The 23,669-nt window shown below is 38.7% G+C and overlaps 1 protein-coding gene across 4 annotated transcripts; it reads right to left on the bottom strand.

The window, feature by feature from the left end:
• Nucleotides 1-439: 439 nt before the first annotated feature.
• Nucleotides 440-21,516, bottom strand: LOC116330321 (transcriptional regulator ATRX-like). Of its 4 annotated transcripts, none has more exons than XM_039618474.1 (35): nt 21,190-21,516; nt 19,658-19,761; nt 19,535-19,569; nt 18,381-18,409; nt 18,137-18,249; nt 17,712-17,828; nt 17,180-17,289; nt 16,608-16,675; nt 14,744-16,506; nt 13,528-13,588; nt 9,465-9,619; nt 9,086-9,262; nt 8,908-9,013; nt 8,590-8,680; nt 8,237-8,422; nt 7,931-8,075; nt 7,604-7,713; nt 6,625-6,768; nt 6,274-6,451; nt 6,039-6,176; nt 4,758-4,933; nt 4,556-4,673; nt 4,329-4,459; nt 4,182-4,246; nt 3,630-3,730; nt 3,387-3,543; nt 3,219-3,310; nt 3,015-3,120; nt 2,748-2,925; nt 2,228-2,419; nt 2,010-2,153; nt 1,853-1,924; nt 1,677-1,772; nt 1,059-1,187; nt 440-971 (listed from the first exon to the last, which is right to left on the bottom strand). In XM_039618474.1, exons 1-35 carry the CDS (start codon nt 21,207-21,209, stop codon nt 888-890), a joined length of 5,691 nt encoding a protein of 1,896 aa, XP_039474408.1. In that variant the 5' UTR covers nt 21,210-21,516; the 3' UTR covers nt 440-887. The 4 variants fall into 4 exon arrangements, with proteins under 4 accessions (XP_039474408.1, XP_039474406.1, XP_039474407.1 ...); XM_039618472.1 differs by having other exon boundaries at nt 3,387-3,546; nt 21,190-21,515; XM_039618473.1 differs by having other exon boundaries at nt 3,387-3,546; nt 4,182-4,243; nt 21,190-21,515.
• Nucleotides 21,517-23,669: the final 2,153 nt, after the last annotated feature.

Raw genomic sequence — 23,669 nt, 5'->3', positions numbered from 1 at the left:
TTTTATTTTTTTTTTTTTTTAAACATGGGGCGCCCTTCCTGACACAACACCAAAGGGATTTGTGTTTCCTGGGACTGAACGGGGGATATTTCACTTGTTAGTCCATAGTGTACGGGTTTATACATTTGGCCATCTACTACTGTCAACAAATCTAGAACAATTTCCCTTGTGGGATCAAAAACATATCCATCTGGTACAGCTTTGTATGATTCAAAGTTCAATACTGGGCCTTGGTTCCATCATTTTATGTTCATCTTTTGAAACAAACCCTTTAGCTCCCTTTCAGCTTACATTTGTCTGATTGGCTTCCATTGTAAACAGAAGATTTGTATGTTTGACCCTAATAGGAACACTTATGTCATACATATTAAATAGTTGAGGAAACACAAAGCATTCAAAGTAGTCTGAAGCCTGGATTAGATGTACAAACACTGACCTCGTTATTTGAAAAGTCATATTTAATGATCAATACCATCAATATGTGACAGGAGATAAGGAAAATATAAAAGGTCCACTTTAAAGCATGAAAAAAAGAAAGTGTCTACTATATGACTAATTTAATATAGAAAAGTATTAGAAGAGTTAATCAATCAACAGGTCAAGGATTAAGGCACGTACCAGTGTTCACAAGTTAGCTTTAGGTAGCAGCGTAACAGCCAAGCAGCTGAACAACTACACAGCTTCTCCATAAATCACATCAACAAAAGATGATAACGTTTCCTGTGAAAATTAAAGTGCTAAACCAAAGTGACACCACGTTGGCCAGTTGTTTAAGTGCTTTGGAAGCTCAGTGCAAACTACTCTTGTAAAACATTCAATCTTCTGGATGAAATAAGTAATAAAAGAAAAACTATGAATTTCTCCTCCTACAAAGACAATTTTCTTGCTCAAGTCTGTCCAGGCTGCTTCACAGTCATCTGAGTCGCATCATTTCTTCGACTGTTCAGTATGCTTTGTATTCTGAATGTGAGCTAAGAAGGGGAATAATAGAAAAAAAATGTATATTAGTACAATAGTATGTACACACAGATGCACTCACGGGTGTACAAATTACTTACGGTTTGTTGCTGTCCAAGAGCGTCTCGATAAAAAGCATGTAAATGCTCCTGCCTCTTCAGATCGTATTGTCTCCAGACCTCAGCTTTGCTCTTTACCTCGGCCTCAGGTAACTGGGGGTACTGCTGCCGCTGTAACAGAATATTTTGAACTCAACTTAGAGAAGTTTGCATTGTGAGTCGTCTGAATTCTGTTATTTGCCACTGCCTTGTGAAAACGCTGGTTTTAAGTTGATTCAGGATTGGCTGATTCTGTTAGTGCAAATCCTATTTATTCAGTGACTCAAAGCCACAAGAGAATATGAACAGCCAAGATAAAATTATTGACCAGTGAACATAATCCACCATCAGAAACACTGTGGAGCTGGAGGACAAAGAGAAGTGTTTACTGACATTATTGACACAAAACAGTGGCAAAAACTGACCGACATTCATAAAAGGCCCAGCATGGCACTGAATGAATTCGATTTTTTAGAAGTACAGCTATGCAAAAGATTTTGCAAAAGATGTTTCAATTTTAAAGTGAATTAAATACTTTTTAAAACTAACATAAATCAACATTTAAAGAACTTTATTTTCCTTAAAAAATGCACATCGCCATAGGACTTGAGGGTCACTCACCATTAGAAACATGTATTCCTCAACAGTGTGAATCCTCATTTTCTGCAGTGCCATGAAGGTCAGTGAAACGGTTGTTCTGCTTTTGTTAAGCAGTTCCTGTAGAGACATTTGTACTTAATATATAATATAAAACACAAATATTACTAAACAGTGAGGATAGAAAATGACAATTATACCAATAGCTGCTCATTGGTCTTTAAATCCAAATCATCTTGGTGAGAGGTCTCTGGAACACTGGCTGGGTGTGACTGAGTAAAGACAGACAGTTTTATTCATATGCATATGAAGTAAAAGGCTGGGATAATCAGTGCTTTAATGTGAGTAGTCCTGTACCTCAGCTTCATACTCATCCCAAGCAGCTTTCCGTTCTGCCTCACTGAGCTCCTCGTCTTGTTTATGGTCCAGCAGGGATTCGTGCTCATGGTAAGTCACTATGTGGTCTTTGCAGTCTTCTAACAGCTGTGCCAGAACCGTATCCTGAGAAACAAACGAGAAGTTATCTACTGCTGCAAAATCTAACATAAAGACTGTAAGATTAAGACTGTCGTTACCAGTGGCAACACAGAAGCCGGTCTCTTGCTTTTCTTAGAGTTTGGATCGTTGAGCAGGTCTGGCTCGAATGTGTAAAGTTCAGTCAGCTCATGAAAGGTGAAGTGTCTCTCAATCTGCTGCTGATCTACTACTCGGAAGGACAGCGACTGCTTGGTCACCTGACGATCATAAATTTTCTCCTCCATGGTGCCCTGAAGATGACAACAATCACAATAATTAAATAAAAGAGTTGCAGCTGCAAGAATTAGTCAATATGAATTTCAAAGCATTTCACATCGCTTTTCAGTTTACGTCTGATGTCATTTTAATTTGAAAAGGAGTATTTAGTGACCAATCTTAAAAATTTCATCTGTTGATGTAACATGTGTAGAACATACAACACTGGCCCAGTAGAAATGAAGCACATATGACTATTAAACAGTGCAGTTTCTTCTAAACTACTAGAGAGGCCACAACGGACTTAAGGACAAGGCTTTGTGGAGCTCAAATTTTCTAAATAAAAAAAAAACGTAAGCTTACCTGGGCCAAGAAGCGGTACACAAACACTTGTTTCAGCTGACCAAAGCGGTACACTCTGTAAATGCTCTGGATGTCATATGAGGGATTCCATGAAGCATCAAAGATGATCACCCTGTTAGCAGCCACCAGGTTGATGCCAAGTGAGCCGGCTTTTGTTGAGATGAGGAACAATCGGCCGCTAAAATAAAGATTATTCAAATTCAATCAGAACCTTCTGTTATATCAGTGTACTCCATATAAAAGACGTGACAATGAGATATTCTTTACCGGACATTTTCAGGATTGTTAAACTCATCTGCCCACTTCTTCCTCAGTGTAGCACTGGTGGAACCATCAAAGCGGTAATAATCAACATTTTTAACCCAGCTGCCCGCTGTTAGAATTTAAAAACATGGGGGGAAAAAAGCACAAAAATGTAAACAGGCATTTCCTCTCCCTCATTCTTTTCCTCTCCCATTAATAGAATACTACCTTTGAATGCTGATGGGTCTCTGGCACGGTGAGAATCCGCAAGAAAATCCTCAATCAGGTCTAATGAGATCAGCGACTGACTGAACACAATCCTACAAACACATTTATGACATTAGACGCTGGCAGACCACTTGTTTAAATCTGCTTCATATCAGAAAACAAACATACACTTTATCCTCCAGTTCTTCAGCCATTCTCAGGATCTCAAACAAGAGCACCATCTTCCCTGAGTGCTCCAGGATTTTGGCATCTCTTTCAGAGAGAAGATCCTTGTACCAGCGCTCATCGGGACTCGGAGGCTTCAACCTGATGGGTGCGGTCTCGACTGCTAAAGACATAAAATGGGGCAAACTGTAGCACATTTCACAAGCTATATTGTTGGAGTATTAGTGGCATGCGGAGCTTTTATACCTTCCACTGTTTGGACAACTTTGAAATCATCAATAATCGCTGTGCTATTGTGAGTGTTATTCCCTTCTTGTCCTTCGTTCTCTTTCATTCCTTCACACCAGCTAAAAATAAAGAAATAAACATAACCATTGTAGCATATGTATACATGTTCAACATCTCTTCCTGGACGAGTGGACTAACCTTGATGAAACTTTGCATAAACATTGCCTAGGGTACTTTGACTACCAAAATCTATATGGCGTATACAAATATTCTATACAAACTCCACAATCACATATATTAGTGACACTTCTTTTGATATCGTTCTATACTGTTCTATACTCTTGTTTCTTATACCAAAGTTTATACACTTCCTGTCTACACAACATCCATTTTTCAATCTAGATTTATGCATCGTGTTTCCTTGGATAGCCAGTTGGTCTACAATCTGTATTTGTTCCACCACTGCTTGAGAATACCTCTTAAAGGAAAGGTCTTTAGTATTCCCATAACCCACCAGAAGTCCTTAAGGGTTGCTTTAGGCTTTAATGAATAACAACTTAGAGGTCTTACCCCTCGGCCTCAGTCATAGGGGTCTCTGCATTCTTGGGCAGATCTGCTGCTTTACCTTTACTCTTCTTTGCAAAAAAAAAAAAAAAAAAAAAACATGTTATTTCAGACTAATGAGTAATCAACATGCAGTTATGGAGATCTTTCTACCTTTTTTAATTTGCTCAGGTAGCTGAGCTGAAGGCACCACGGATGAGTCCAAATTCGGCCGAGGACCTGAAAGTCCTTGAACAGGTTTGCTCCAGGCCTCATCTTTTTGCTGTTATGTAAGGAGCTTACACCTGGAAAAAGCACAACCATCTATAAACTCTTCAAGTCCCAAAAAAAGAAAAGACATCTATTTTAGGTTTATTTTAGTGCACCATACAGATTCGCACCTGTGAAATGGTCAAGGTAGTATCGGTATAGATTATACTGAAGTGGGGAAACCCTCACTGCCAGCACATACTCATACTTCGGAGGCAGAAACTGTCGAAGCTCCGAGTAATCTCTTCTCTAAGGAAAAGACAAACACAGTATTGTGAGAGCTGGAATATAAATGCAATGAAGAGAGCATTCAGATGTTCTTATTATTTTTACCTGTATGCATCCGCCCAGTACTGAATGCAGTACATGTGCTCGCTTCTTCATGATTCGGACATCTTTCGGGGTGGAGTCAGCACACTGGCCGTTCTCTATGGGGTTGATGAAGCGGTTTCTGAATTCGCCCAGTGAGCCCAGAAGGTTCTTCTTGATGAAATTGACCATGCAGTGGTCTGGGAACAAAATATGTATTCTCAATAGGATTTCTAAACAAAATAACTAATAGATTAGGCTAAAAGCCTTTAGACACTGAGCACATTGTGAAAAACAAATCAAAATTCAGAGTTTTTTGGATGCAAATTTGTCACGTCACCTAAATAAACACTGAAAGTGTCACAATTTGGCAGATTTGTCCTTAAAAAAACGCACTATGGAAAAAAGGAGTCAACATCAAGCGATGATGAGCTGATCCTGATGTTTCTAAACACGAAAAGGAAAAAACAGAGATTCTGGGTGTGTTCAGTATTGAAGAGGAGGCAGCAACAGGGAGAATTTCATGGTTTGGTATGACGACCGCTTTCAGGATGTCGGCGGAGTGGTCATTTGAGGAGGCAGAGAAATCATTTCAGAAATCATGTCAATATATTCAGTACCGTGGTACGTTTTTGAGCGAGCACACTTGTTGCCAAATGTAGTGGCCTGATTGGTCAGAAAAAAAAGGGAAAAATCAAGCCTGATCTGAACTTTTGTAGTGCCAACACTATGTTATACTTTGACTTGAATCCACATAACAAAATGAAACAAATAAAATAAGTCAAAGCAGAAAATCAGTAGCTTGGCATCAACAAAGGCAGGAAATTCTGGATGTTGTCATGTCTGTTGTTGATGTTCTCAAGTGAACAGAACTACAACCAGAACTTGAAAGGTGTGATATAGTACTGAGCAACAAAATAAAGCAAACCAACCACAGCATTCAGAGATGTTAGCAGTGGGTCACACCTGCTGCATAATGAAGGAAGTGGTTGTGGAAGAGCAAACAGACACTTTGCAGCACAGCAAATTAAGAGCTCTCAAACTTGCTTTGTTTCCAGGTCAGAAAAAAAGGTTAAAAGCATCAAAACCAAACTACACAACTGGCTTCTAAACACAAATAAAGGAAACAAAATTTGATGACTACAATTACTACAAATCCTGTTTAAATGGGGACACTTGAGAGAGTAACTCCACCATCATGCACTCACTTAAACTAATTATAAAGCACTACAATTCCAGTGTTTCTCTGTAATCACTTTAGGACTTCATAGCCACAGTTATGATGACCTAGTGCTGCAGACTTACACTCAACGAGGTTGTTCTGCAGTGGCGTGCCAGTCAGCACCACTCTTCTTTGAGTTTTGATGGCATTCATAGCTTTGGAGATATTAGAGCCATCATTACGCAAGATGTGCCCCTCATCACAAACCACAAAGTCGGGACCTGAAAGGAAAAACAACATCAGATTCCATGAGCAAAGGCACAACACCTAAAATAGAAAGTCTTTTAATAATAGCATGCCATAATAAAGTCACTGGACCTGGATCCACAAGTGTGCGATAAAACTCCTCCTTCCACTCGTCGTTGTTGATTTTACAGTCTAATGACAGGATGCGGTACATGTCATACCCCATTATCATCACACCTCCGTCTCTCTGCCACCTCTGCAGAGCTCTGAGTCGACCTAAGGTATGTTTCATTGTAGCCAGTTCTGTCACCTGTGACCAAATAAGGACATGTTGCTGACACCATATGATTTCTGGCCTTGTTTTTATATATATATATATATATATATATATATATATATATATATATATATATATATATATATATATATATATATATATATATATATATATATAATTTTACACTTTTAAATTCGTTTGGTTACCTTGACTTTATCTTCCCCCATGTTGTTTTGCCATTTCTTGAACTCACTGACCCAGTTGAGGATGGTATTAAGCGGACACACAACCAAAGCGGTTCTAAATTTCAGTTCTGTTGACAGCAACACTGTGTGGAGGAACGTTACCACCTGTCAAATGAGACAACTATGAATATGACACATCCAGAAGTACTGTCCCCTTCTAATGGATAAGTTCATTTAAAACAGACTGAGATTAAGTGAAAAACTTTCCTGTAGTATGACTGACCACAATTTTCATTTCTTTTTTTCCCCAAATCAACAAATCTGCATTCACTAGGCTAAAGAAGAGAGGGACCATAAAGCCCACAGTGTGTCAACAGTACACAATTCATAAGTCAGCATCCGTGATGGTATAGGGGTGTAAAAGTGCACATAGAATGCATAAGTCACCATAATGTTGAGCAAGACATACAGGTTTTAGAGCAACATTTACTGGCATCCCATTTGAAATCTTTATCAGGGAAGTTCTTACTTATTTCAGTAAGACGACGTCAAACCACATTCTACATCTATTACAAGACCATGACTGAAAGCAAAGAAGAGCTAGGCTGCTAAACTAGCCTGAAACAGTCCAGGCCTGTCACCCAATGACCCATCAGAACTGCTCAGAAAAATAGGAAACAGCAATTTGCTAAAAGAAAAGAAAAACATCTCACTGTCTCAAGGCATAAAGTGAGCAGATATTTTTATATTTTCAATAAAACAAATACTCAATTTCAGCATTTGATATGTTCAGTAAATAAACATAAATAAATGTTCAAATACATAAATAAAAATGACTGCAATCTACTTTTCCTGACATTTCACACAGTATCACAACTTTCTGAAAAGACTGGGCTGTATCAAAAATGTTAGCAGGGATAGAAGATAATCTTTGGTTCAGGGAGTGCTTTGTGATTCTGTGCAACGAGCATATTAAGGGTGGACGTGTGTGTGCCTTTACCTGCAGAGTCTTTCCGAGGCCCATGCAGTGTGCCAGTACACAGCCTGATCCAGGAGAGGAGTTGGCCTTCTTCACAGACTCACAACAACTATCCCAAATAAACTGGACGCCTGTTGGGGAATGACATTGTGATTAGGTTTTTGGGGTGTTTTTAAATAAATTTTTAAAAGCTAAATACAATTAGCTCATATTAGACACAGGTTTTAGGAGAGATGTGGATTTCAAACACAAAGTCTTAATGAACACAAAATTAAAAATGTATAATTAATCTAACGGCACTAAGCGTCAACATGATTGCAAAGCAAAACACAAAAGGCAGAAACTAACCGTCCACTTGGTGAGGCTTCAGTATTGTGACCAGGTTCCTGTGCACCTGAACGAGAGGCTTCTTGGTCTCCTCATCCTGATCCAGGACCAGCTTGGTTGTGACGGGACACACCACTTGAGACAGCTCATCCTCTATGACAATGATCTGCAACACAAACAAATATGTCCTAAAAAGTTTCACTGCCGCTAGCAAACCGTTGCATGCGCTGTGCTCGGTGTCCTTGATCTACAGGTACAAGGCAACTTATCAGCATTTCCTGCTGTAAACACTGATTTCTATTGCTATGGTGAAGTTTAGTGCAGTACCTCTCTCCTGTCCTCCATCTGTTGATCCCTATTTGCCAAACGTTTGCATCTCTCCTCCTCCTCTCTCAGGGCTTCCTGGGTCTCAGCACGAAGGTTTTCATCTTCAATAATTCTGCGAATCTTTTTGCGTCCTTTCGGGGTGACTTTATTTTCGCTGGCCTCCTCAGGTGCATCCTCTTGATCGGTCTGCCCAGAGAACAATCCAACAGTCAGTATGTCAATCAGGCATTTTTTTTTTTTTTTTTTTTTTTTTTGAGACAAGGTTTATGGTATCACACATAAACAGGCCTAGATAAGAAGAATAAACACATAAATTCATAAAGAGATAAAAGAGATAGAGGATAATTCGATACCTTTTCACTGCTGGAGTCAGACAACAAAATGTAAGCCTCTTGTGTTTTCTTTTCGTAATCATGAAGCTCATCCTTCACCTTTGTTTTTGCTCTGGAGTTAAAAATAAGAAAGTATGTTTTCAAAAAAAAAAAAAAAATGCCATTCTGTGCCGATCAGGTTATCCAGTAAATCTAAAACTACTAAGCTGCTTGCTCAAATCTAACCTTTGTGTTCTTCTCTATATTATTTTTAGGTCTTTACAATTTGTGCATTGGCACGGTATAAATTTAACTGAATTGAATGCTGACTCTTATCAGTGGAGGTTGAAATAAACATACTTTTTGAGCCCATCTTCACCAGCCTCATCACCCGACTCGCTCAGCTCCTCGCTCATCCCAGCATCTTCATCCAGCTCATCGCTGTCGGCCTCACTTTCACGGTCTGCTTCACAGAAATCAAAGTCAGACGAGATACACATCTCCCGTTCCATCTGATCACTGTCTAAGTTATTCTTACAGCTCTGATTTTCTTTCCTGGCTCCTCTTTTGCGCTCCCGTTTTCCCTCTTCGCTCTTCGGTGCATCCTTGTCATTTGATGTTCCCTCATCTAAGGTAAGTTTGTGACGGAGGAGGTGGTGCCTGGAGATGGGCCCATCAAAGTTGCTGTCAGATGAATCTTCGGTTACGTCTTCCCCTGTATCAGAGACATATTCTATTATTATTTATGCCCTTAAACCAACCCCAAGTGATATAACAGCCCTCTGCCACTGGGATAGCTTCACAATTTTGTATTAATCTCATAAATGAGATATTGGTTAAATAAAATCTGGAAAATCTATTTATAAGAAAATGCACAAGATTAAAACTAAACTTGTAATACTAAGAAAAAAACTTACCATCTTCATCTGTTCCATTATCGTCATTGCCTCGTTTGATCTCCTTGTCACTCAGTGAATCAGATTCAGCCTCTTGTGTTTCTTCATCTGAAGAGATATCATCACCCGAGGAGTAGTCGGATTTAATTTGGGCCAATAGCAATTTCTTAGCGATTCTTTCAAAAGTAGAAGAGAAGGAAAAGGCACCTGAAGTTCATTTCATGAGTTCAGTTTCATTGTCTTCAGCTTGGATATTGTTACACTTATTGTTACACATTACAACAAAATATGGTAACATTTGGGCTATATTACACAGAAATGATCATTTAAGTGCTCAGCTGCTAATATTCCACAAGCTGGTGGCATTAAAAAGAAATCAGCTATATATGGTGAGTCACTTCTAGTCGATCCGCATTATGTCTTTAAGTGATGAGGCCAGTTTGAAGCTCTTGTAGTTGCTTCACAGACCAATTAAAGAGAACTGCCACAACACTGAAAGACATATTCAAAACATTAGTATAGAAAGCAAAAGAAAAACGAGACAGAGGCATTTTTAAGAGTAAGAATTTATTACGACAAACATGGATTCTTCACACATAAAATCAAGGACATTCTCCTCTCGATAGTTTGTTCGCCCTTTGGAAATCGTAACACTTTTCTTTCTTTTTTTCCTTTTTTTTTCCTTGCTCGAGTCTGACAGACATATGTTTGCAAAAATGACATTACGTTCATGTATTCCACTCATACTTTAAACTGTGACAGCTCTGATTTCAAGACCTACAATCTTTTGAGGCAACCAAAAGGGAATATAATCATGATTCTACCAATTTTCTTGAAAAAGGGGGACAAATTACACGTGGGACACAAAAACAGAAAATTACTGTACATAAAGATTTACTTAGAATGAAACATTTACTTTTTTTCCTACCCCAGGGGGTATCACATTTCAAAAATGGCTGAAACTGCAGTAAAACTCACGTAAAAAAATACTGGTTTGGAAAAAAAAAAAAAAAACCATGTAAAAAGTTCACTGTTTTAATACCATGTGGTGTTTTGAAGAATATATACAATAAATAACCCTTTTAAACCCCATCTATGTGGACCCAACACTTTACATGAGACGTGTCTGGCTCGGGTTTGTCTGCTGTATCCCAATTCAGCCATTTCTCCCACAGGCTTGACCCCGATTTCAAGTAGGCTATAATCCAGGTCAGTGGACATCGGATAACTGCCACTTTCACTGACACTAAATCCAACGTCCGGTGAGAACTTATTGTTAAGGTACACACAGTACAGAAATGTTAGACGACAACAGCAGGAACAGATGAGAGTTGAGTCTCATTTGATATGTTTCATGTTAGAAGAAAGAAGCAGCAGAAAGAGCAAAGACTCTGAAATGAAAATGAACACAGCCACATGCGACGTTTTAGCCCAGTAACTACAAACAATGTAAACTTTACATTTCTGCTGACCGTTTTCCCCAAGATAAAGTTGCACTACAACTACACACAGACGTCATGTGATGCTATTCATGTTGATAGGAGGCTACAATATCCCAGATTTAAGTGACTGTCGCCTAACAGCACTGCATTCACTGCTGTGCTGTCAGAAAATCCGCCCTGAAAAAAACATGAGAAAACAAACAAGTCACATCAATAAAGACATAGTGTAAACTTGGTTGCTTGTTTTTTGTACTCTAACAACTGTTTCACAGCCCACTCTCATTTCAGATAAGGTAGAAATGATCACCAATTGTAATCACTGGTCTGGAATAATTGTTTTCATCTGCTTTACGTGAGTAAAAGCACAAGTTAGTCACCTGTTAAGCAGGATTTAACTGGCTGCAAGTTTCAGTCATTACGTTTAATGGTCAGCAGTAATGTATAGTCTGTGTATAGAAAGTGGGCCAAAACATTAGAAAAAGCATAGGCGTGGCTCTAAAGAACACTGCACAGCACATACATCACTTTGGAGAAGAGTAGGCCAAATGAAGAAATTTAGATGCGAGGTGTTAAATTAGAGGGGAAAAAAGAGGAGATTAGGATTCATCTCTGATTGCACTTCATGGTAAATCTTAGCTACTTCAATGGTATTGCACAAATGCTGTGCTATTACTCTGGGCTTAGCCTCCAAGAGCAGTAATCAAATTTCACTCACTTCCATTGGAAAGGGTTGGTATCAGAAAGCTCGACAGAAAGATATTAACAGAGGTAAAGAGGTGGAAAATGAGTGTGAGACGTAAGATAATCTCAGTCAGAAAACCAAAATAATACTGAAAGTATTCAACTTCTTCAAACTCAGCCTCTACTCCCTACCAAACTGCATGCATATATGTAATAGTTTCCAGAGCTCAAGAGAACTGACTGGATTTCTAGCTTTTATTTGAGACTCCTGACAAACTGAAGCAAGTAATACCTGCATGTCCACACGCTTTGACTTAAGTCATTGAAATGAGCACTCAGGGAAGCAAGTGAGTGTCAGGCTGACACAAAACCTGCTCCAAAGTGCATTAGCTATGACTGTGGGTGTCAGCGGTGCAGCAGGATTTCAACTTGGTTCAAGATGAAGTAAAAACTTAATAAAAGCTCAAAGACTCCAATTGTTGGGAGTCTACTGACTTTCAAAGAAGGCTGACTACATACCAGATTACAGAGGTATTATATCAAATTAGATTGTCATTGACATCGTGATGGCTGAGTGTAAACACCAGAGCCTTGAAGGTGCATCAAACAAACTATTAACTATCAAACATGTCAATGAAAAAAAGCACACATTACTTCTACTGTAGCTGGTGGTTAACTTACCACAACTTGCATAAAACCCAATAGCTGGTTTGGAGGGGTGGGTGGGTATCCTCAGTTCATGATACTGTTTTGAGGTGAGGGCTGTGGGAGACTCTGAGAACTGTTTTGAAAGCTGCTAAGCTAACAAAAGTTTGCATTTTTTGTTTGTTGGACTGTGAGAGGAGCCATGTAACAAATCGTGAGACTTACAGACGCTCACAATACCATGAAGGTAATTACACTTGGGCACTTCTTTCAAAGTGCAGCAATAAAATAAACACTTTTATAATGCAACAACTATGTGGTGTCAAATAAAAACCCATTTGTGACGTTCAGGTCCTGTGCTGTAGAAAAATTAGGGACTGCATGCATCAAACTTTTGGGCCTAAAATTATTCAAAAGCTGAATAAATTAAATCTAAACACATGTACAGAGCCAGGTACATTGTCTCAGATCAGTTTATTCAAAAACCAATCTTTTTACCATTTAGCAATCAGCCCACAATTGAATGCTCACACCACAACTGTGACCATTAAAGCTAAGAGCAGGTATTCAAAAAAAAAAAAAAAAAAAAAAAAAAAAAAAGGTGAAGCATAAAATTTTTAAACACCTTTTGCAACTCTGCAAGCATCGCTCCCCATTTGTAATATAAAACAGAAAAAGGTTTTGATTAAATTATATTGTTTTAAAAGTCATAATATGTACAGATAATGTTGCTGGCAGGTTTCAAACTTTATCCTTCACCTGGAAAATAACAACACTCCATTTACTTGAGTTAACAGTGCCACTCCATGTTGCTTTTGTGTAGTTTGTAAAAAACACAGAATGAACATCGAAGCTCACTTTAAACGTATACTCACAATGAAACCACACCTGTACTCGTGGTACTCAGGTTAAGCTGTACGCCAAAACAAGCTTCACTGTTCGAATGTATACTTTGACCTCCTTCATTCAAGTGGGTCTCTTAACATCAGCCAAGTGTCCCAGGGAGAGAACGCAGGTATAAGAAATAATACTAAAATGTTCTTGCATTTCTAAGTGTACTAAATAAAACAAAGACAAGCAGATTACATTGCTTATCAATAACAAAGCCCGCGTCCCGATTTTATCTCTAGAATGTGTATTTGATCGCTGGGGCCCTACTGCAGCTACGTTTGGGTCGTGTTTGAATTGGCTGTAACTGCGTCCTAATGACATGGGTGTTGCTAGACTTTGCGCTGACGTCAGGATTTGAAGTTGCAGCCTTTCTTCCACACCTAACTTGCTTTACAAACTCTACATCCGGGCTTTTTGAACCGTACCTATTTTCTGGATCATCGTCATCTTCTGCTGCCCATGAGGGCCCAAACTGCTCCTCATCTCCTACAAGAACAAACATTCAGAAACATGAATTTCAAAATGAAATTAAGTATGATTCATGATTCATGACTAATCACTAATGACACAAAGTACCGGTAAAACTTCTTGAGCCATCACTTATTTCTTTATATTTTGCTATGAAAATGGAAAATAGTTTAAACAATTTACTGAAACATGTAAACATACACGGTGACACAATATAAAAGCAAAAAAAATGACCACTTTTATTCTTCAACACCATCTTCAGGAATAGTTCTACTGGCTTCTTAAAGGACATTCAACATTGGATGTTGGCTGCCTTTTGGTTTTTTTCTCTATCAATATAATGTCACACTACTTCAACTATTTTGAAATCCTCTCTCTGGGGAGGCCAACCCACAACTGACAGTGTTCCACTGTGTTTTTTTCTATTCAGATATGCTTTGACTGCATTGGCAACACCACTGCCTAAAATGCAGCTTCACACCATGGCAGAGCCTCCACCATGTTTTTAAGAGGACCATTTCTCATAGTTTCCCTTCCTTCTTGACAGCCATTCTTCCACTGAGACCATTGCTGATGAGGCACTGGTCCTTTTTCAGGTCTTTACTAGATTTTTTCTTCATGCTTCCTAATCTCATGACCAAGATACCGTTCATCTGCTGTAGATAGTTTCTTTTAGGCCTGCCACTTCTTGTTCTGTCCTTACACTTGCCCAGTTTCCTCAAATTTTCTACTGACATGCTGAATGCCATGTTGAGATACATTGGTTTTGCCCAATAGCTCTTTGGACATCACTTTGTTGGTGCAAAAATACTATTTTATGTTAACTTTGGCATTTTTTGTGCAAAAGTAATGGGAACAAATGATGTGTTTTTGTGACAAGCTGCTACTAACAAAGTGCCTAAAGATACAATTTATAATGGATTCTTTGCTAAGTTCTCTGTTATGTGACTGGTTAGTTGACTTTTTTTAAGCTTAAATGATTCATAGATCAGTGGTAAGCAGCTCTGGTCAGGTACAAGGACTGGATGAAAAATGAAAAAGTGAAAAGGCAGCCAATGACCTTCAACAAGCCTGAAGAATTATTGCCGTCTGACTTGTTGGAAGTAAAATATGAAGAATTAGGGGGTGGCTCAAGACTTTTGCACAATGGATCTAGACACCTGTAAAACTCACCTGACGATTGGTGGAATGCAGCTGCTCCTAATAAGGCCACATCTTCTGTGATTGGCTTCATCTTCTGATCACTTCCATCGCTTCCAGAGTCATCGTCATGTTCGTCTTCACTTGATGAGGTCGATGAATCCATTGCTTCCTGACGAGATTTAGTCTTAGCGTCCTCACCTTGTATCCTACTCCGCTTTCTAGCCACACCCTCCTCTCCTCTCTTGACAAGATGAGGCTTCCCTATTGACCTCAGCGTATTTAAGTGTTTCATTTTCTTTTGCGAGTCTTGCTCGTCGCTAGAGGAGTCCGTCCCACTTTCACGGTGAGCTTTGACTCTTCTGTTACTTGAGTCGGCCTCAGGGGTGCGATCCAGTATCTTGCGCTTCTGCCTAATCTTCTCTGGTGAGATTGGAGTGTTCTTATTAAGCCAGAAGAGACATTTTTTCGCCACTTTATTTGGCGACGCTTTACCACCATCCTCATCACTCTGGGGTTCATCGGAACTTTGTGTCATCGCTGCTCGCTCAAGCAGAGCAGCAGGGACTTCATCTGAATCTGAGTCGTCTCTTGTCCTGCTCAGACTTTGCTCTTCGTTTTTTTTAGCAGGCACTTTGTTGGGGGCCTCTTCAGCGTCAGAGTCGCTGTCACTGTCTCCTACTGAAAGAGATGTTTTGGTTTTCACATCACTTGGTCGGCGCAAAGGGGTTGTCTTCACCCGAGGAGAACGTCTATTGCCCTGTTCTTCTTCTAGATACAGAGATGCACTGGAGTTGTCATTGCTCATCTTGCTACCACTTGTTTCTTCATCTTCTGATACATGTTTTTCCTTTGACTTCTTATCTTTCTTTCCCTCCTCGGTTTTGGGGGGCGCAGATGACGGCTCCTGCTCCATAGCTACAGGTGTAAGTTGTACTACTAGTTTTTTAGTCATGTCAACGCCGCTTTCAGTAGATTTCAGGCCAATCTTTTGTGTTCTCTGTCTGGCTTTATGTGAACCTGAAACCATCTCCTTGCCAGGACAGTCTTGTAGACTCCCATCTGCAAAGCCCTTGGAGTCAGAGTCGTTATCGTCTAAATGTTCAGCTGCCAATTTCTGCAAGTCACTCAAGCACCTGTCATCAGGCATGTCTATCTCTATTTCTGCTTCTGTTACGAGTCCATCAAAGTGGTCACTAAGCAGTTTTTCCCAACTGCTCGATACATCCAAATCACTGAATTCTTCCTTAAGGCTATCCTCCAGTGCTGCTAGGGATTTCCTCAAGCCTTTAACTACTTCCAAAAATGAGTTCAGGTACCTAGTGCGAACACCAGGTGTTGGTTTGTTTTGTGTCACGGTATGAATGAAATTGACAAAAGTTTGGTTTAAGGTATTTGTTGAGTCCACTAAATGTTTGGCCTTTTTGGTAATGTCCTTGGAAATCTGCAGCATGCTGTAGTTGAACACCACATTTCCATCCATACCAGTGTGATCCCATTTATCCAGCGAAATGTTTTGAGGTGAGTGTGGCAACATGTTGAAAATCTCAGACTTCCCCGGATCGACTCGACTCCTCTTGCGCTGCTGTTGCCACAAACGTTCCATGTTCTCAAGGACACTGTCACAAGCCATGACCAGGTCAAAAAGAGGTTCTGGGCTACACACATAGCAGTACCATTTGCTCTCCAAGATGCCCGACAGTTCCTTCCTTCCCAGATTTCTTAAAATGCACTTCTTACAGAAAGCATTGCTACAGAAATCGCAGCAGATCAAGTTGCCTCCTTCAGCACACCATCTGCACGAGGGAAAAACAGAGATGATAAATGCGGCTGACAAAAGTAAGTTAATGGAAATGTTAATATTTCAATTAAATGACTGAATGCTACTAAATCGTGCCTGCACTGCTCATCCATCCCGTCACAATCCTTGCTGATGTCATCACTTGAGTAATAGTTGTAGCAAGACTGGCAAAACAAAACATTTAATTAGAAACAGCTCTGAGAAACTTATAAACACTAAAAGGTGAAAAATATAATTCTGTTGATGATATCTATATACTTGAGGTCAGGTTTTTTAATGCATCTTTAAATATTTTTTCAGTTTTGCTATTGTGTTCAATCAGCCATCAAACCAAAATGGGGCATGACAGTAGTTTTATTTTTGTTTTATTGGTATTAATGGCAAGAAGTCACCCACACAAAGCCAACAGAATAAACACACTTCAACAAGACAAATTATGAGCTGCACCACAAATAAGGACCAAGGTTTAAAAGAATTAAAAACACCTGATACTGCTGATGATGTTCATGATTAACAATCAAAAAAATCCAAAGAATATAAATATAGTATTTAACAGCACAAAGTTATGTATTCTTTTCTGTGCTTTGGACTTACTGACTATATTGTTCTGATAACGTTCAAAAAGTGGGTGAAATAAAAAATTCTGGTATATCAATAAGCAGACTCACCTTGCATATAAGGACTTTCAGAACTGGATGGCGATACAAAGAATCCCTCCGGAAGTGGTTAACTTGTCGGCCACACGCAGTGCAACTCACAATTCCAATGTGTTCAACTCCTGGGAAACAACAACTCCATTATTAGCAATTACATGGTTATAAATAATGGGTTGCAGGACTGCTTCTCTTGTTGCATCTTTACGTACACCCAGCACATTTTCCTGGTAAAATCTACAAGAGCGAGATCCCTTACCCAGATATAAAACCTTGTGATAGGCAGTGGAGATAAAAAGTGAGGCACTGCAATCTTCAAAGTAGAGTGTCAGAGGGCTCTCTTCCAAAATGACTATTTAGATACTAAGTGAAATGATATTTTTTTTCATATTACTTTAAATACTTGAGCATTTCTCCCTCAACCGTTAATAGAAAAGTACCCTGATACGCGCATTCTCTTTGTGATGTGTATCAGATTTGATTCTTTATACTGAAATTTCTGCCTGAGCATTAGCTAGTGAGCAATTTCACAGGAGTAGTAACTGACCTCCACGTCTTCTTGAAAACTCTTTCCGCATTACGCTTGATTTCCGGCTGCGAAACTCCGGGCCCCTGAAATCATCTCTGCCATTGTCGACTGCTTCAGGCCTGACCAGCACAGTGCCTGTGCAAACAAAACGTAATCATACAGTTCCATCGTTATTAAATATAAAATTACAAATCCAAAACCAGTTACAGACTTAAAGATCCTGCATACCCTATAGGCACTTCAGCACATTTACAATGACTAAATTTTGTTAATTTCATCATAAAGTCAAAAGGAAACATACATATAAACATGAAGTCCATCAACAATATACTCTGAATGAAACATTAGCCCACTTTCTAAGAAAATGTTATGATGGAGTATAAAAAAATTATATTTAGTGTCAAAGTAGCAGTGTGTGTGCAGTCAACAACTTTAACACCTACCTTTAGGCAATCTAGTGATATCAAGGTGACCATTTGCAAGAACCAAGTCCTCACTTGCATTTGAGTCCCCAGATTCATCCAATCCAGAGTGCTTCATGACAACTGAGGGCTTTCTGTAACATCAGTCAAAGAGAAATGACCTATATTTGACAAGGTTTAAAAACCTACATGGACAGCAAAAAGGGAGATGATGCACAGCACAAATTTTGTGGTTGAAATACTTTTAAATAAACAATAAACTCACCGCCTCGAGTACTTGCCATCAGCACCAGCCTGCAAAACGAGATGGTTTGTTTATTTAGGCTGATGGTCATCATCGTTTGCTTTGTGTTGAAAAGTATCCCAAAGGGAAATGCAATAAAACATTTTTCTGAGTCTGTGAGTCATTTGAATAGAGCACAAGGACATAACATAATTTTCATAACACTGAGCAAATATGTTTTACAGATACAACCAACCTCCATACAGTTAGACTACTACTCAGATGACAGAAATAACTGAGTATTTGAGAGAAATTGTGACAGATTGCCAAATTGTTAAGACTATTGCTATTCATAATAAAACAGCAACAGAAACATGCAAGTGGATGAACCGTCTCTATGATTCTTTGATACAGACAATGTGTGTGACGTGTACAAGAAAAGAGTTTAATCTACTTGACACACAAGAGGTCCAGGAATACATAACTGCACTAACAATACATGTCTGTTACATTTGCTACTGCAGGTGGCCAAAATACTCTGAGAGTCACAATCTGGAAACACATCAGCTGTTGTCTGAACATTTCGCCTATGGGATCAGTAACTAGTGTTTCAGAAGTACCACTGTAGCCAGTGGGTGTCAAGAAAGGCCAAGACTTCCTTTTCCACTAGCAGGTCAAAAGTCAAATCTCAAAATCTTAAAAGTCATCAGATCACAGCAATGTTCTCAAGTGCAATCCAACTAATGGATCCTCATTTGCCTTTCACACCCACTACCAAAGCCTACTCAAACACTACTGGTCAACACTAATCGGACTACATGTAGACTACACACAGAAACCAAAAGTTTAACTGAGGACATCTGCATTTCGAATGCACATTTTATAAGCTTCAGTTATCCACTTGACAAATATTTTTTATTTGTCTCTCTAGATTGGGTTATAGATCGAATCTGTGTTAATACATTTTGGAGAGGGGCTGCTGATTTTACTAAATCCAGATAAAACCGTTAATGGCACCAAATCAAATCAAATCAAATCAAATCACCTTTATTGTCACATCACATGTGCAGGTACACTGGTACAGTACATGCGAGTGAAATTCTTGTGTGCAGGGTGCCACCAGTGTACGCAACATGACGAAACACTACAAACACACATACTACACTGACATGTGTTTATTATGCATGTTCACTTACCTCTGTCAAAGTAGAACAGCACCTGTTTGTCAAACCTGTGAACAAAAGATCAGTAAAAAATAAATTGGTAATGCATGTAAACGCGTTTCCATTAGTCATGGTTAGAGTGATTAAAAGACGTACCATCAGCATCCTCAACTTTTGCTGTGCCACTGCTGTCCTCAGTGGAATTAGCCAAGTATTCATGAAGTTTGTTGACCAATACATTTAGCTTGCTGCTAGAGTTGCTACAGACAGGAGGGAAAAAAAGCAGGGCAGTGTTTATTTGACTAAACAAAACAATTCGGATTATACAGTGCTATGGAAAAGTATTTGTCAACTTCCTGCTTTCTTAGCTTAGACAAAGATAACCAGAGTAAATACTAAATGTACTTATTTAAATGATGATTTCATTTATTGAGGGGAAAAAAAGCTATCCAAACCTACTTTGACCTACATGAAAAAAAAAATAACTGCCCTTTAAACCTAGTAATCGCCTTTGCCACTGTTGGCATCAAGAACTGAAATAAAGCAATTGTGATAACTGGTAAATAGTTTTTCACATCGCTTTGGAGGAATTTTGGCTCAGGTTTCTTTGCAGAGTTGCTTTAACTCCGTCACATTGGCGGGTTTTTGAGCATGAATGACCGGTTTAAGGTGATGCCTGTCTCAATCAAATTAACTAGGTCACTCCAAAACCTTCATTTTGGTCTTCTTGAACCATTCACTGGAGGATGTCGCAAAACATTAGAAGTGGCTTTGTAAAAACTTTTTCCACACAGGGCCAGGTAGCTTTGTTCGCTTAAAAATTGAAATCATTTAAAAACTGCATTTCGTATTTTGCCAGATTATCCCAAACAATTATAAGAATTCGTGGGGATAATCTGGCTAAACTGCATAGAAGTACTTACTTCAGTTTTAGATAATGATAACCTATGTTGTGTCCAAAACGTATTCGTTTATACCAGCTTAACATACAGTATCTTAATTGTTGCTTGCTTGGGTGTTGGTGAGAAAGTCTTAGATGTATTTTATTTAGCCACTTGGTGTGAGTTTTTTTTTTTTTTTTTTTGCAATTATTTAAAGTTTAAACTAAAAGGCTTTACACTCCCCTGATCAAAATTAGAATTACAAATAACTCACTATCCTGATACCTTTCACATGAGCCAAAGGCCCAACCCTAAAATCTACAAGTAGAGCTAACTAGGTTATCATGGTATGAAGACTACTTTCTGATGCTCCCTTATTCACAAGTGGTCACCACAGCTTGTTTAGATTGGACAGATTTTTAAGCCTGATGCAACCACAAAGAGACCAAATTTTCCTCCCGGGAGCGTACTGTAAATCACTGCACTCCTTTGAGTTCAAATTATTAGCCAGCTTATGTATTTTACGTTCAGCTCCTCCAAAGTTAGCTAAGAAAAGGCTTCTAGTACTGTTTACGGAAAGCCACGTTTTTCGATTTATATAGTCTAATGTGCTGTCCTACCTCTATTACTGTTATGTCACTACTAAACTAAACTAAACTAAACTTGAACTGGCCCGGGTATTATTACCTATACGGTCATTCTGGTTTGAATAACAGTTAGCTAACTCTGTTAGCAAGTGGCTAAGCTAGCTCGCCGTTATTCTTGCTAGCAACACTAAACAAGCGCACTGTAGACCGCCGGTTTTACCTCAGCGTCACTGCAGACATGTCGCGAAGCAGCTGAACAACCGAAATCGTTCAAGTTTTTACACTTTCATAGTACCAAAATAATGTGGCAAAAATGTGGCGCTCAATCTATGGTGCACATCACATCGCGCACACCCGCTATTGATGAAAAATTGACAACAACTGAACCGCAATCCATAGCCCGTCTACAGATCTATTTCGCCTCTTTTTTCTCTCTTTTTTAATGCGTACGAGTGAGCTGTCGCTCATTATCGCCATCTGCTGCCATGGCGTGTGCATACTCAGTTGTATTGTTTTCTACGGCATGGTTTCTCCCTTTGGGATCAGGGTCCAGCCCCCCTTCCCTCCAAACCCACCTAAGGGAAATTGAATTGGATGAGCGTAAGAAATTGTATGAATGGATGGAAGAATTTAAGTGAATTTAAGTGAGTAATGCTCATTTTCAGCCATTTTTAAATTACTCTCCAGCTCATGTTTTTCAGTTTTGTAACAAAAAGGTATTAAATCTTCCTATAGGGTGTAGTCTGTCTGTCTATCTGTCTGTCTGTGGTTGCCCCCCAAACAAAAAAGCCAAAGAATGTATTTTAGATTTAAGTCAGAACAATTGTATGTTTTTATTTTACTTTCCTGAAAATAGTTCCTGCAATTTCTGTCATTTGTTGGACAACTCTATAATACACATCAAAGCCAGATCATATATATGATAATATGTTTTAAGGGACAATAACAGCACTACCCCTGAAGGTCATTTCTCTGTACTCCACACTTTATGAAAGGAGAAACTTAATTTATGACTTTGCTGAAAGTTGCTGAAAGCATGCCTTATATTTTTAACACAGCTGTAAATGTCTTTTAAAAAACATCATGATGGGATTCCAGAGCTGTAAAACTTGTGTGAGCCTTCTGGTTTTTATGTACCTGTTTGCTTCAACAACAGGTCTTTCTTGTTATTTAACACGTAAGTGGCATAACATTTACATGTTAACTTCCCTGTTAGTATTCTGAGTAGTCTATGTAGTCTGTAAAATACCAGTAAAATGCCTAGTGCCCCCACAGTCCCATTTTATTACACTGTCTGTCCCACATATTTTTCAAATTACAGATCACATCTGCTTCTGATCCACTCACACCATTCCTTTCCACCTGAAGACAGTAGGTAAAATAAAGCATGGAAAATATTTAAATTTCATATTACTTGTTATTTTTCTGAAAATTGTTAAATCTTTTTTCATTGTTATCTTAATGACAGAGGACAGCTGACATAGGTGCTACAGTACCAACCAGCGTTTAACTCTTTCCACCAGATTCAATTTGACAACCTCCAAATGATGAGTTTTGATGCCTCAGTATTTATTTGGTTTAAAGACCATCGGAACACGTTCTAGGCTTTTTTGAAGGTTATCCCTAGTAATCTATGCAGGAAGAGAATGTGGTCACTAACCTCTGATCCTCAATTCAGAAAAGAGAAATTAGGTTTACCCCTCGGTCCAAGGGGAAAAGAGTTAAGTGTGCAGCACAACTGAAGGTTTTCACCTGTCATATAATGTTGTTTTGTATTCATTGTGAAAACCTCACCTTAAAGAGCAACAATGACTTGGAAAACCACGCTGGTGGCAGTGGTTTAGACAGCAGACCAAATGTTTTTTTAATTATAAGGTCAACAGTTTTATTTCATTATTTGTCTTCTATGAATTATGGATTCAGCTTGTAAATTTATTAGTGTTGTACACATAATAACTGTAGGTGTCTGTAAAGGTTCTCAGTCATCCAAGTCACGGTAATGTTTGGAGCTTGGAAAGAAAAGTGACTGGATTTTTAAGTTCTAAGAGCAAATGGTGGAGATTCCAAGTTTTTAAGTCCTATTAGGAGTGTCCCTTAAGAGGGTTGTTGACCCACTATTGATCATCTGCCTAATCACACGAGCCAAGGTGTGAAAACAGGTGTGGGTCACTATCAGCCGAGATTTCAGGTGAACCCATTGTGAGACCTTGCCCAACCCTATTGTGTGATTTACTGCAATCAAATGACCTAAGATGTGAGTAGGCGATAATGAGTCTGGGAGGGGCTGATAGAAAATCTGGTACTCTCCACCATTTGCTCTTAGAAGGCTCTCAGATGAGAGGTGAGTACAGATGCTTTTCTTTCCAAGCTCCTTAGAAAGTGTAGGTAAATCAAAATACAAGAAAAACTCCCCACAATTTAAATAGAAAGGGAAAACATAGTTAGGTATACTTTGAAAACATTTTATGAGTAGTTAAAAATACTACATTTTCAACTGAAAATATTGCTGAATATATACAAATATATTTGTGCACATGAGATATGACATGCCTATAAAGAATGTAATTGATTTTATTATTTCTATAATTGTTCTAATAAATTAAGTTAAGTAATAAAAAAAAGTTTAATACAAAAAGACTTTTCACTGATGTATTTTATTTCAGTTTACATTTTTGGCATAGATAACCCTCCATAGACACA

The sequence above is a fragment of the Oreochromis aureus genome, linkage group 10 (genome assembly GCF_013358895.1).
Source record: "Oreochromis aureus strain Israel breed Guangdong linkage group 10, ZZ_aureus, whole genome shotgun sequence".
Taxonomy (NCBI): Eukaryota; Metazoa; Chordata; class Actinopteri; order Cichliformes; family Cichlidae; genus Oreochromis; species Oreochromis aureus.
The sequence above is the reverse complement of the archived record's forward strand: the minus strand, read 5'-3'. Positions and strand labels throughout refer to the sequence as shown.